A 13,455-nucleotide genomic window follows, 5' to 3' on the forward strand; every position below is an offset into this window, starting at 1 on the left:
TTCGGATTTGTTGCTAAGAAGTGCTTCTCATGGGTCAGCGCCGTCAGGTCACAGTGCTGAGCAATGCGTGCTTGCTACACTGCACTACAAATAGCACACCCGTACTGGTGAGGGGGAAGGAGCGTGCGCCGAAATGGGGGGGCGTTTCAGGCGGATTGAATGGGGTAATTCCATTTTTCCAAATTCACCTGGGTAACCCTTTAAATGCTGTCGGTTATGCTTTATAACATAAGTAGGTGTATTCCACATAGACATTTTTTCATTACTTCTTTACAAAGCTAGGATGCCCTCAGTCTACCTACTTTTGCAGCTTGCCAGCTTCTTCACGTGTTCTACGTGTTAATATTTCTGGCGAACACCAGATGGCGCTGTGACACAAAGCTTAGACGAGAAAGCGTGCCGTGACGTGATTTGAAGGTAGAGGTTGGCGGAAGTGCCGCGTCGTCTAAGTTTTCAGTGTCTTTCCTGTGGTTCTGACATGGAAAAGATGCAGCTACCGCAGAGCCCCAGCACTTTGTGTTTCGACAAGGACGAGTTCATGAAGGTTCGCTTGGGTCTTGATACGGTTTGCTGCGAATTGTCATTGTTTACTCGGTGTTTCACTGTTGAAATTGGGTACCCTGTTTCTGCGCAGTTCATGGTATTGGAGTTTGTGTGGGGTTCACACCAGTCATCTTTAAAAGGAGATGGTTTGAGTATGACATATTTTGCTTTTAAGCGGAGTCTTGAAGAAATGCAAAGAATAAGCACAGATTTAAATATTTAAAACAGGGATTTTTGCAGCCAAATTGGTATATCACCTACCTTGTATTTGTTTGGTTCTTTTTTCCATAGCTGTAAATATTTAAAAGTTGTTGCTTCCGTTTTTAAGTGCTTATTTGCTAAAAGAGCAACTTAAATGTTTTTCAAATTAACTCTTGCAGTGGGCTACTTCCACACTGCAAGGGTTAAGTGCTTATTTTGGTCTAGGAGCAGAAATAATGAAAATATGCTTGGCTGATCCTCGGTTCCATCTGGCTGAGGCCTGGTTCAAACCTAGGCGATTGTGGTTGATGAGCTGTTTTAGCGTGTTTGTTGCACGTTTTTCTTTTTTGCACGATTTTGTTTTTAAAAACTGCAGGGTCCTCATCGCTTAGAGATGTCTATGGGGCCAAAACTGTGAGACATCTGCCTGAAAGTAGCTCCTGCATCTTTTTCCGAAACAGGCGATATCGCACGCAACACTTGGGTGTGAACAATCACCATTGACTTGTATGGGCTTTTGTGCGATATCACGCAACTGAATCTGCGCAATGGTGTGAACCAGGCCTTAGACTGTAGCTTAAGGACATGTAATATCATCATGTCTAATGCAGTCCATTAGATGAGCGGAAACCGAAGCACATACCACAGGCAGAGCGGAGGGGGAGAGAGGTGAGTATAGACTGTTGCAGGACCAAGGATCACGTGAGTATATCTTATTTATTTTGCTCCTAGACCAAAACAAGCACTTAACCCCCTTGCAGTGTAGCCCCACTAAAAGGGTTAATTTGAAAAAAAATATGTAAGTTCGTCTTTAAAACCCTAGCTTCCCCTATGTTATATTAAGGAAGGGGCTGTGGGAGGTTGTTTACTCTAATTAGCCCTGTCTGTACTGTGACCGATTTTAATTACTAGATTTGAATGCTGTCTGTCCTAACAAAGGGTTAAAGAGTTAGAAGCATGGGGGCAGAAGCAAGAGCTTCTCTTTTTAGTTTGTTTAGTTAATCTTTGAAAATGAAAGATAGAAGCTGAGTGATTTTGTCTGGTCTAGTTTTGCTAAATTCCCCTCCATTTTATATTAACCCTTTCACTGCCAGAGTAGTTTTGCTGGGTTTTTTTGCACACAGGTTATAATCCAAATTGCAGGCCAAAAAAACACTTAAACCGCTGAGAATTATATCTTTCCGGAAAGCATAGATTCTGTAGAATAAAATGGTGGCAGGTGCAAATTTTTATGTCGCATGATAGTACTCCTTTATCAAACCCAAAATTTCAGTAAAATATATACAGTCCTGGCCATAGGTTTTGAGAATGACACAAATATTAACTTTCACAGTTTGCTGCTTCAGTTTGTATGATGGCAATTTGCATATACTCCAGAATGTTATGAAGAGTGATCAGATCAATTGCATTTAAAGGAGAACTATGGGGTCAGGGCTTTTCCCCATAGTTCTCCTAAGGGTCACGGGAGAACACAAACTAGCGTTCTCCCGTGGCCCAAAGCTCCGTATACCGTGAGCTACAGCTCGCGGTATACTAAGACGCTGGAACGGATCTCGACATTGCTGTCGAGATCCACCCAGCTGCGGGATTGACAGCTGGATCTGCCTATCCAGAGGCAGAGCCATTTGTGCCATCCCCTGTCTGTTCCGCCAGTCAGCGCTGGAGGATCGGACAGGGGAGGGGGGAATCCCTGCTGGGAGCTGTGAGTGACAGTCACGGCTCTCTGCAGGGATAGATCGAGAAGTGAGCGAGCGGCGCTATGTGTTCGCTCACTTCCCGATCTACTGAGCCGACCTGTGACAGTTTCATTGTCACAGGTCGGCTCAGATTATGAGGCTGAGTGAGAATCACTTGCCTCATAATTCTCCCTTAATTGCAAAGGCCCTCTTTGCCATAAAAAAATTAACTTAATCCCCCAAAAAACATTTCCACTGCATTTCAGCCCTGCCACAAAAGGACCAGCTGACATCATGTCAGTGTTTCTGTCGTTAACACAGGTGTCAGTGTTGAAGAGGACAAGGCTGGAGACTACTCTGTCATGCTGATTGAGTTAGCATAACAGACGTAAGCTTTTAAAGGAGGGTGGTGCTTGAAATCATTTGTTCTTCCTCTGTTAACCAGCAAGGAAACACCTGCAGCCATCATTGCTTTGCACAAAGAGGGATTCACAGGCAAGGATATTGCTGCGATTAAGATTGCACCTAAATCAACTGTTTATCGGATCATCAAGAACTTCAATTTTTGTGAAGAAGGCTTCAGGGTTCCCTAGAAAGTCCAGCAAGCGCCAGGACCATCTCCTAAAGTTGATTCAGCTGCGGGATCTGGGCACCACCAGTTCAGAGCTTGCTCAGGAATAGCAGCAGGCACGTGTGAGTGCATCTGCACGTACAGTTAGGTGAAGGCTTTTGGAGGATCGCCTGGTGTCAAGAAGGGCAGCAGAGAAGCCACTTCCCTCCAGGAAAAACATAAGGGACAAACTTATATTCTGCAAAAGGTACAGGGACTGGACTGCTGAGGACTGGGGTAAAGTAATTTACCTGATGAATCCCCTTTACGATTGTTTGGGGCATCTGAAAAATACTTTGTCCGGAGAAGAAAAGGTAAGCGCTACCATCAGTCCTGTGTCATGTGGGGTTGTTTCTCAGCCAAGGGAGTGGGCTCACTCACAATTTTGCCTAAGAACACAGCCATGAATAAAAAAATGGTACAAAAACGTCCTCAAAGAGCAACTTCTCCCAACCACTCAAGAACAGTTTGGTGACAACCAATTCCTTTTCCAGCATGATGGAGCACCTTGCCATGAGGCAAAAGTGATAACTAAGTGGCTTGGGGAACAAAACATCGCAATTTTTTAGGGCTGCAACAACTAATCGACATAATCGATTATTGAAAAAGTTGTCAACTTTTTCAATCATCGATTAATCGGCTTTTGATTGGTTGGTCCTGTTTACGGCTCCCCACACGCTGCGCGCCGCACCTCCTCCCCACCTCACGTTGCCGCTGCCAGACCCGCCCGCATCCACACGCCGCATCTCCTCCCCGCCTCACGTTCACCGCCCACCCACATCCCCGCCATGTGCTGTATATTATACATAGGAATACAAATCCCAGAAATACATTATACACTGTGTGTATAGTGCACTATAGCTGGGATTTGTTGTACTTCTCTATAGCTGGTGGTATCCTGCATTGCGCTGTATAGAGGACTACAAATCCCAGCAATAATGCATTATACAGCGCAATGCAGAATGCCACCAGCTATAGAGGAGTACAACAAATCCCAGGAATACATTATACAGTGGTGCAATGCCGAATACCACTAGCTATAGAGGACTACAAAACCCATTGCAAATATTGACTCTACATAAACTTAATGTAATTGTCAATGGAAACCTTTGACACAAATGAAATGCTCATAATTATACTACAGTATACCATAGTAGACATGTGCGATTCGTTTCGTTCCGAATCGAAATTCGGACGAATTTTCGTAAATTCGGATGTATCCGAATTCCGAATTACAGACATAACGAATGCAAACGAATCCGAATTTCCATTTCCGAAATTCGGTAGCGTTCGCACGAACGTTCGTTTCGTTTTCTGTTCGTATTCGTTTCTTATTCGTTTCTTATTCATTTCGTTCGTTGGAGCAAAGTGACATTAGAGGAGAAAAATATTTTTTCCCCCTCAAATGTCACTTTTGCTGCAAACGAACGAAACGAATAAGAACAGAAAACGAAACGAACGTTCGTGCGAACGCTACCGAATTTTGTCCGAATTCCGAATCCGAATTGACTTTCACACCCGAATCCCGAAAAACGAAATAACACAAATCCGAATTTGAAACGAAACAAATTTTTTGGCTGTGCACATGTCTATACCATAGTAACATCTGATAAGATCTTAAAACACTGAAGCAGTGTATTTGTGTAATTCTCAAAACGTTTTGCCAGGACTCTACTTAACCACTTGCTGACCAGGTGTTTAGACCCCCTTCCTGGCCATTCCACTTTTCAGTATTCAGCGCTGCAGTAGTTTGACTGACATTTATTCTGTCATGCAACGCTGTACTGATATGAATTTTATACAATTTTTTGGGGACAGATAGAGCTTTCTTTTGGTGGTATTTAATCACCACTGGGGGGTTTTAATTTTTACTATATTAAGGAAAAATGACTGAAATTTTTTTTTTTTTATTAGTTTATTGAACATTATGTTAAAAAACAATTAATATTACCCACTTTTTTGGTAAAATATAAAAGACGGGGTCATGTCGGGTAAATACATGTCATGCTTAAAAATTGCGCTCACCCGCGAAATCGCAAAAAACTAGCATACCCAAAATTGACCATAGCCGACGCTTTAAAAGCTTTTACAGTTCATCAGTTTCGTGTTATCAGTGATTGATGGCCATAAATTATTGCTCTCACTGCGATGTTCGCGGCAATATGTAACGTGTGGCGTTATGGGAGCAATCGTGGTTTTCGCAGGTATGCGCACCTGACGCATGTTTACATGCATGCATGTATGTAGGGGTGGGGACTTTAAAAAAAATGTTTGTTTTTTAAAAATTCTTTTTTATGTGTAACTTAAATTTTTTTGGGGGGGAAACTTTAATTTTTTCCCCTATTTTTTTCTTTTCACTTAACTTTATTGCTTTCACAGAGGGGGCTAAGAAACCCCTATATGTGATAGCAAAAGATGTGACAGGTCCTCTTTATGGAGACATCGGGAATCTCCAAGACCCCTAATGTCACCTAGGACCCCCCCTGAAGAAGCTAATGAAGCAGAGATCTGCTTCATCAGCTTCTCTCCAGCGTCTGAAGCTGGAGAGTGACACGAGAATGCGGAAGTGATGTAATATACACCACTTCCACATTCTGACACCGGAGGGAGATCGTGAACCGACCTCCCTCTAATCCCTGTCGGAGAGGCACTATGCTGGCCTCCGGCTCGGACCGGGCACAGAGGAGCCCGGGGGCAGCATGACAGCGGGAGGGGCGCACATACTGGGACCTCATACAAGCGATCCGCCGGCTCTATAGCTGGCAGATCGCTTGTATGTTAACAGGCATCGCTGCCGGTTTTTACATTTTGTCTTTCCCGCTCGTGCACGCGCGCGACTACACGCCCTGTTACATACAGGAAGCTCCCGGCCGGCCGTTTATACACAACGGCCGGGAGGTAGTTAAAGTGGACCTTTACCCTCAATGATATGAAATCCTCTCACATTCATTAAACATTTTTGTTTTTTAATTACAATTTTTTTTCTACTTCCTGGTTGTTTTAGACACAAATGATGTAATGGGCCCAAGCGATGCATTCTGGGAAGGCTACATCAGCAGTGCATTGCTGGGAAATCTCATCTGTAATTTCAGGAGATCTCAGGGAAAGGCATTTTCCTCCCCTGACATGATGTGCATGGTCACATGTCCTAGTCACATGTGCCAGAGTTCCAGGAAGTAAAGGGAGATGTATTAATCCGCTCTTAGTAAAAAAAAAAAATGTGAGAAGAATGGAGAGGAAAAGAGAAATCAGGTATGCAAAGAATACAAAATCTGCAATAATCTATAAGTATGTGTTTTTAGATTGCCATTACTAAACATTTCTAAATGTGCCTTTGTTATTTTAAAGATATGGGTAAAGTTCCTCTTTAAGTTACTTTTAGTGTACAAATAAACACAATATGTAAAATATAAATAATAAGGTTGTGCTGAGTAAAAAGATACCCAATATGCCAATCTTAAAGTACAATTAAACTCCCGTTTTTTTAATTGATCTTTTTTTTTTTGCATATATGTACTGCTAGCAAGCAGTAGATATTTGCAAAAACATTAAAAAAAAGTAACCACGTAATTACTTTTTTGTTTCCGCCGCTCGCTCTCGTCTGAAGATCTGAAGCTGCTTGAGCGGCCGTGCAGGATGATGGGGCTGGCGCATGCGCAGTAAAGATCTTTAGCGAGGAGAAGAGGAGAGACAGAGTGGAGGTGAATGCACGCAGCCGGGAGCGTGCACGTCAGACGGACTGGAAGAGACAGCGGTCTGTGCTGGATCAGAGACCGGCACCAGCGCTGGAGGGATTGCTGCATACAAGTGGAAGTAAGATGATGATCAGATCAAGAGGCATTTTTTTGTGATAATCTTCCTAGCCATCCTGGAATTAAATCTCTTTGTATCCTGTGTTGGCTAAAATCTCATATTTCCTGTTACATGGCTTTTGACTTGGCAACATGGTTACATGCAGCGCTAATATTGCTTCTGCAGGTGCTTCTGCTGCCTTTCCAGCTGATGCTCCATCTGTGGCTTTTGGACCCCTCTTGGGTCAGGCCTGTATGGGACAGACGTAGAAAGGGAAGGAGGATGGGCAGCAAAGTGGGAGAAGAAAACATAACCTCAGCTGGACCTAAAAGGAAGATGTGGACCTGGTAAGGCATATCTGAAGACTGCCGTGACAGAAAATGCCATCTTTAGGCAAATGGGACCATGGCTCATCTGTTGCAAACAACTTACCAAAATTAAATGGTATTTTTCAATTATGCTTCATTCTCTGTTGGCTACATGACTTGCTGTATATGCTCCCTGTCATTATTACACCGTGACCTTGTTTGTTCTAGATGTTAAATCTTAGGAAGGTCAGAGATGCCAGTTCAGATTTGCTTATATTCATTTTGGTGTTTACAGCTGGACGGCAAACAAGTATTTATAACACCCTGTTCCTTAATTCAAAACATTTGCATTGTATTCTGTGCATCACACAAATGTTTTGATAATAGTATGTTCATTTTGCACCTGTGCCCTTCGTACATTTGCCCACACAATTTGTATTTTAGCCATAATTTTGTGATGCAGAGGCTTCCTATATTAGCTAATATTGGATTCTGGTGACTAAACAAATGAAAAATGCCTTTTCTAAACCCTCAATGGACCCTACCAACCTCAACAATCTCAGACCAATCTCCTTACTCCCATTCACCTCCAAACTCCTAGAACGCCTTATCTACAGCCGCCTGAGCCACCATCTCGCTGATAACAACCTTCTTGATCCCTTACAGTCTGGCTTTCGCCCCCTACACTCCACTGAAACCGCCCTCCTAAAACTCACTAATGACTTACTAACAGCTAAACACAATGGCCACTACTCCTTACTCTTGCTATTAGACCTTTCTGCTGCTTTTGACAATGTTGACCACCTGCTCCTCCTCCAAAAACTCCACTCGCTTGGCCTACAAGACCCTGCTCTCTCATGGTTCTCCTCATACCCAACTAAGCGCTCCTTTGGTGTCGCCTACAAATCTAATTCCTCCCCTCTTCCTCTTTCTGTAAGGCTCCCCCAAGGCTCTGTCCTTGGACCCCTTCTCTTCGCTATCTACACCTCCTCCCTTGGTCAGTTAATAACCTCACATGGCTTCCAATACAATCTCTATACTGATGACACTCAAATATCTTTCTACTCCACAACTCACCCCCTCAGTGTCCTTGCATGTCACTAATCTACTAACTGACATATCAGTCTGGATGCCGCAACACTTCTTAAAACTCAATCTTTCAAATACTGAGCTCATGATATTTCCTCCCGCCCGTGCACCTTCCCCCAACTTTTCCGTTTAGATTGTTAACGCAACTATCCGGCCCTCCCCTAATGCCAAGGTCCTAGGTGTCATCCTTGACTCGGACCTCACCTTTCTTCCCCACATCAATCACTATCCAAATCATGTCGCTTTCACCTTCGTAACATCTCCAAAATACGCCCCTTCCTCATCAATGATACCGCAAAATTACTCATCCACTTGTTATATCTCGTTTTGACTGTTGCAACTCCCTACTCATTGACTTACCTTACCTACTTACCAGGCTATCCCCCTTCAGTCTATCATGAATCAGGGGTGTGGAAATTATTTAAAAAACTGCTTTCCAAGGACTAAAGCGGGGGTCCGATCTACTTGTCCCTCATGACAATCTACTTGTCCCTCATGACAATCTACTTGTCCCTCATGACAATCTACTTGTCTCTCATGACAATCTACTTGTCTCTCATGACAATCTACTTGTCTCTCATGACAATCTACTTGTCCTGATACAAAAAAAAAATTACCAAAACCGTATTTAGCAGTGCCAAAAAGAGCTTCTCATTGGTCAGTGCTGTCAGGTGATTTTGCGAGCGAAATTCAGAATACATGGTACAGATAGTACACCCATACTGGCGGATGGGAAGGACTGATTCCTGAAAGGTAAGTATCGCAGGGAGGGAGAGGGGGCAGATTTGAGCCGGTAATTCCATTTTCCCAAGTTACTTGGAAAAGTGAATTTACCCTTTGGGGCGGGTGCAGACTTGGACGATCGTGTGCGGTTGCATACATCGGTTGCCACGCGGCCCTATTGATTTCAATGTGGTAATCCCTGAAAAAGGGTATATGTACCTTTTTTTTTTTTTTTTTTACAATCTGCCTAGGCGCCACTGGGGTGCCATTAAACAATAATGGCGCTGCCAGCGCGATCAGTGGTGGTGTGCGATTCTGTCACCGCCCGGCCACCCCCATGAATGCCTTTATTCGCATGCAGGTGATAGGTGCAGCGAAGTTGGTTTTAATTTTTTAGATTTTATTTTACTTTTTTTTTTTTTTTTACTTTGTAATATTTTATATTTTTAATGTCTTTTTACTTTATCGCCTTTTTATTCCATTTCTCTGTATTTCTATTTTTAATATACATTTTTTAAAATGTTTTCCACTTGACTTTATTGCTATCACACAGCGGTAACAAGCCCCTGTGTGATAGCTTTTGGAGGTGACAGGTTCTCTTTATTGACCCTGTCACCTCCAACACAGGAGTTCTAGCACAGCACTGTGCTCATTGTGACAGGAATGCTGCATTCCTGTGTCACTTCACACGGAGCAGAGAAGTGTTTTCTGCTCTGCTCCGTGCTCTCTAACGTCTAACCACAGAAAGGAAGCCCGCGTGCAGAGAGAGGCAGCAGGGAGCGGTACATGGCCGCCGGCGATGGAGGGGGAGGGAGGGGGAACGAGATTCAGGCAGGTTACAAGTGATTTTGGACAGCTGTACAGCCGTTCAAGATCATTTGTACAAAACAGCTCCAAAACTACAGTTCGCCGGCTGTCCTCCCGCAGCCGGGCTAAGTGTAGAAAGAAACTACTTGGCCGGCGCCCGAAACTGCCTGTCTCGGGTGTCGGGCCATAGGAATTCAACACCCCTGATGAATGCAGCTGCTGGACTCATCCACCTAACCAAACGTTCAGTGTCTACAACCCCCCCTCTGCCAATCCCTGCACTGGCTTCCAATAGCCCAAAGGATCAAATTCAAAATTAACAACCGCTTACAAAGCCATCCACAACTCTGCCCCGGCTATATCTCAAACCTTGTCTCCAAGTATCACCCAAGTATCATCCACTCTTCAAATGACCTTCTGCTTTCCAGCTCCGTCATCAACTCCTCCCATGCTCGCCTCCAGGACTTCACTAGAGCAACTCCCATCCTATGGAACTCTCTACCCCAACATGTCCGTCTCTCTCCCACTCTGACTGCTTTTAGGCGATCCCTTAAGACTCGTCTCTGCAAGGAAGCCTATCCCTCAACCTGATCACTGAACTATTGCTTTCTCAAACAATTCATGCCCACACAGCTACCCCCTCATGTATCACTTCCCCCTCCCTTTTAGATTGTAAGCCCCCACGGCAGGGACCTCCTAACCATCTTGTCTTAAATTGTATTGTATTTGTAATGTCTTCCTTATATTGTAAAGCGCTGGGCAAACTGTTGGCGCTATATAAATCCTGTATAACAGTAACTAGTATTACAGGTGTTAAATCCTTTCAAAGGCTTTTAGAAGTCTTTACCTCCCTTTTACATGTAGGACAGGCTGTCTAGTGTCCGTTACAGCCGTTGTAACTATACTGTTATACTGACAAGGGTGTTTACAAGGTCACCTTTTTAAAAAATGTCCTTTTTGTTTCAGATTTTCCAAAAAGGACCATAAAAATGTGCTGTACATAGGTTGAAAAAAGACACATGTCCATCGAGTTCAACCTATAGAGATATATGAAAAAAAAAAAAAGCCTAAAGAGAATGCTATGCCCACAATTACCCACCGTTGATCCAGAGGAAGGCAAAAAAAAACCTATAAAGCATGGTTCAATTTGCTCCAACGGGGAAAAAAATTCCTTCCTGACCCCATAAGGCAATCTGATATTCCCTGAATCAGCAATCTCTGATGCTTAATATACCTATAAGAACTTAATATCCAGTTATATTCTGTGTATTTAAGAATACATCCAGTTTAAATTTAAAAAATTAACTGAGCTAGCTAGAACTAGCTCCTGGGGGAGTCGATTCCACATTTTCACAGCTCTAACTGTGAAGTTCATATCTAAAGGTCAAACCTCCTTTACTCCAGACGCAAAGAGTGCCCCCTTGTCCTTTGCAGTGACCTTAAAGGGTTATTAAACCCTCTGGTTATCACTCAGGGAAGGCAACCATCCTCCTGCACGTGAGTAGGCGCCAGATAGTGGCCCTCCCTGGTGTACAGCAGTGGCAAGGTGTGATGCCTAAAAAAAGCTGAGCCCAGGTTGCGGACATTGGTCTGGCAACTACAGGGGCAGCATAGGAGAGGTACAGGGAGGCTGGAGGAGTCCAGGGGTCCCGGCTACCTCAGCAGTGGGGGGGCTCTTACCTGATGGTAGGGAGAGCAGGGTCAGTCTGCGGCAGCGTGGAGGTGTGGGCCTCGCGCGGCGGGCTGCGCTGTCTCTTCGCCCCTTGCTGGTGTCTGTGCTGTGAGCAGGGCTACGTCCTGGCTGGGAATCTGGCGGGTGACGTCACTGTAGGGCGCCGGCGCCGCCTGGGATACACGCCGCGTGGTCAGAGCGATGACGCGCTTCCGGTGCGACACTTCCGGGTTCCAGAGGCTGCCTGGAGACGCATAAGAGCGGAGGCTCGATTCCCACATGGTCACAGCAGACGCCGATAGATGCCGGACCGGGTGCTGCTACTCCAGATCTGGGAGAGCATGGCACGGGCGCTAAGGGAGGCGAGTTTTCTTTGGAGATTCTCCCTTTTCCTTTACCCGGCTTGCATTGGGGGCCTGTTCACAGGGCAAGCTGGGTAGTGTTATGTGTAACATGGTTTGCATGCGGGCAGAGCACTGGCTGATGGCATCACTCTTGTCGTACGCAGGTCAAAGCCACGGAGGATAAGCCCCTCGCTGAAGCAGGTTGCTCGCGCCCAAAAGGGAAGAAGTGTGCCTCTTGCTTTGCAAAAAAGTCAGCTTCATGGTCCAAACCCTTGTGCAAAGTTTGTTTAGAGAAAATAGTTGCAAAAGAGTCAGCCGGAATGTTTAAGGGGCTTTTGGACTCAATGAGAGAGGAAATGGTTAATACATTTCAGTCTTTCAGGTCGGCGCTCCAGACCCCGGTGAGTACACTAGTGGATACTAGTTTGCCAGGTACATTGGGGGCAGGTAGCTGTACAGGATACGCAGAAAGCACAGTGAGCAAGCGCCCAGTGAATCCTCAGGATCTCAGGATGAGTCACAGGATCACGATGAGTCGGAAGGGGAGTTGCGCAGCAGTTCAGCTACGAAATTCCTTTTTCCATCATGTGAGACAGATGAGCTGTTGAAAGCCATAGGTGATACGCTGGATATTAAGGAAGAGTCCACTGAGCTTTCGGTGCATGACAAACTATATAAGGGGCTTCAGACAAAGAAGGGACGCACCTTCCCGGTCCACAAATCACTCTCAGACATGATCCAAGGGGAGTGGCAGCACCCAGAAAAGTGTTTTTTTTCTGCTGGTCATAAACGCAGGTTCCCCTTTGCGGAGGAAGATGCAGGTCTTTGGGAAAAATGTCCTAAGATAGATGCCTCTTTAGCGAAAGTCTCTAAAAAGACTGACCTGTCTTTTGAGGATATGGGGGCTTTGAAAGACCCGATGGACAGGAAAGCGGAGGCTTTGCTCAGGAAAGGATGGGAATCGGCGAGTGCTGGGTTCAAACCTGGTCTGGCTATTACTTGTGTGGCCAGGACCTTGGGTGTGTGGCTGAGTCAGCTACAAACCCACCTTGAGTCTGGTACGGATCATGACCAGTTGCTAGGTTCCCTCCTGGTGCTGAGTAAAGCTGCCGCTTATATTGCGGACGCCTCGGCGGAAGCAGTCAGGTACTCTGCACGGACTACAGCTTTGATCAAGCTGTAGTCCGTGAACGAGTTGCAAGGGCAGCCTGAACGAGTTGGCAGATTCACTCAGCAGGACGGAGTTGCACAGGTCAGAGTGGTCTCTGAACGCAGGAACGTTTGCATGGATCACCAGCTTGTGGGGCTGCCCCGAGGTAGACCTCTTCGCAACGGCCAACAACAAGCAGGTAGAACAATTTTTTCACTCTCCCGGAACGACGGAGCCCTAGGGGTGGATGCTTTGGTGCACCCCTGGAGCTTCAGTCTAGGTTACGCATTTCCCCCACTGCAGTTAATTCGTTAATTCTCATAGCGCCATGTTGGCAGAAGCGGCCGTGGTTCACGACCCTCCTGGAGCTATGTGTGGCAGGGCCTCTGCTTCCGCCAGCGGCGGATTTATTGATGCAGGGCCCGGTGAGACACCTGCAGGTACACGCTTTAAATTTAGCAGTATGGCTACTGAAAGGGAGGTGTTAATGAACAAAGGGTTATCCGCACGTGTGGTGGCTACACTGCTGCACAGTAGAAA

At 45.3% G+C, this 13,455-nt stretch overlaps 1 protein-coding gene across 1 annotated transcript in view; it reads left to right on the forward strand.

Moving 5' to 3' along the window:
* Positions 1-434: 434 nt before the first annotated feature.
* Positions 435-13,455, forward strand: part of LOC108801207 (conserved oligomeric Golgi complex subunit 2-like) — a 33,482-nt gene continuing 20,461 nt past the window's right edge. Inside the window, exon 1 of the mRNA XM_018573139.1 lies at positions 435-544. Coding sequence (XP_018428641.1) covers positions 479-544 — 66 coding nt within the window. The 5' untranslated portion in view covers positions 435-478. The remainder of the gene's footprint in view (positions 545-13,455) is intronic.

This window comes from Nanorana parkeri, unplaced genomic scaffold (genome assembly GCF_000935625.1).
Source record: "Nanorana parkeri isolate BGI_ZX_2015 unplaced genomic scaffold, ASM93562v1 scaffold2250, whole genome shotgun sequence".
NCBI lineage: Eukaryota > Metazoa > Chordata > Amphibia > Anura > Dicroglossidae > Nanorana > Nanorana parkeri.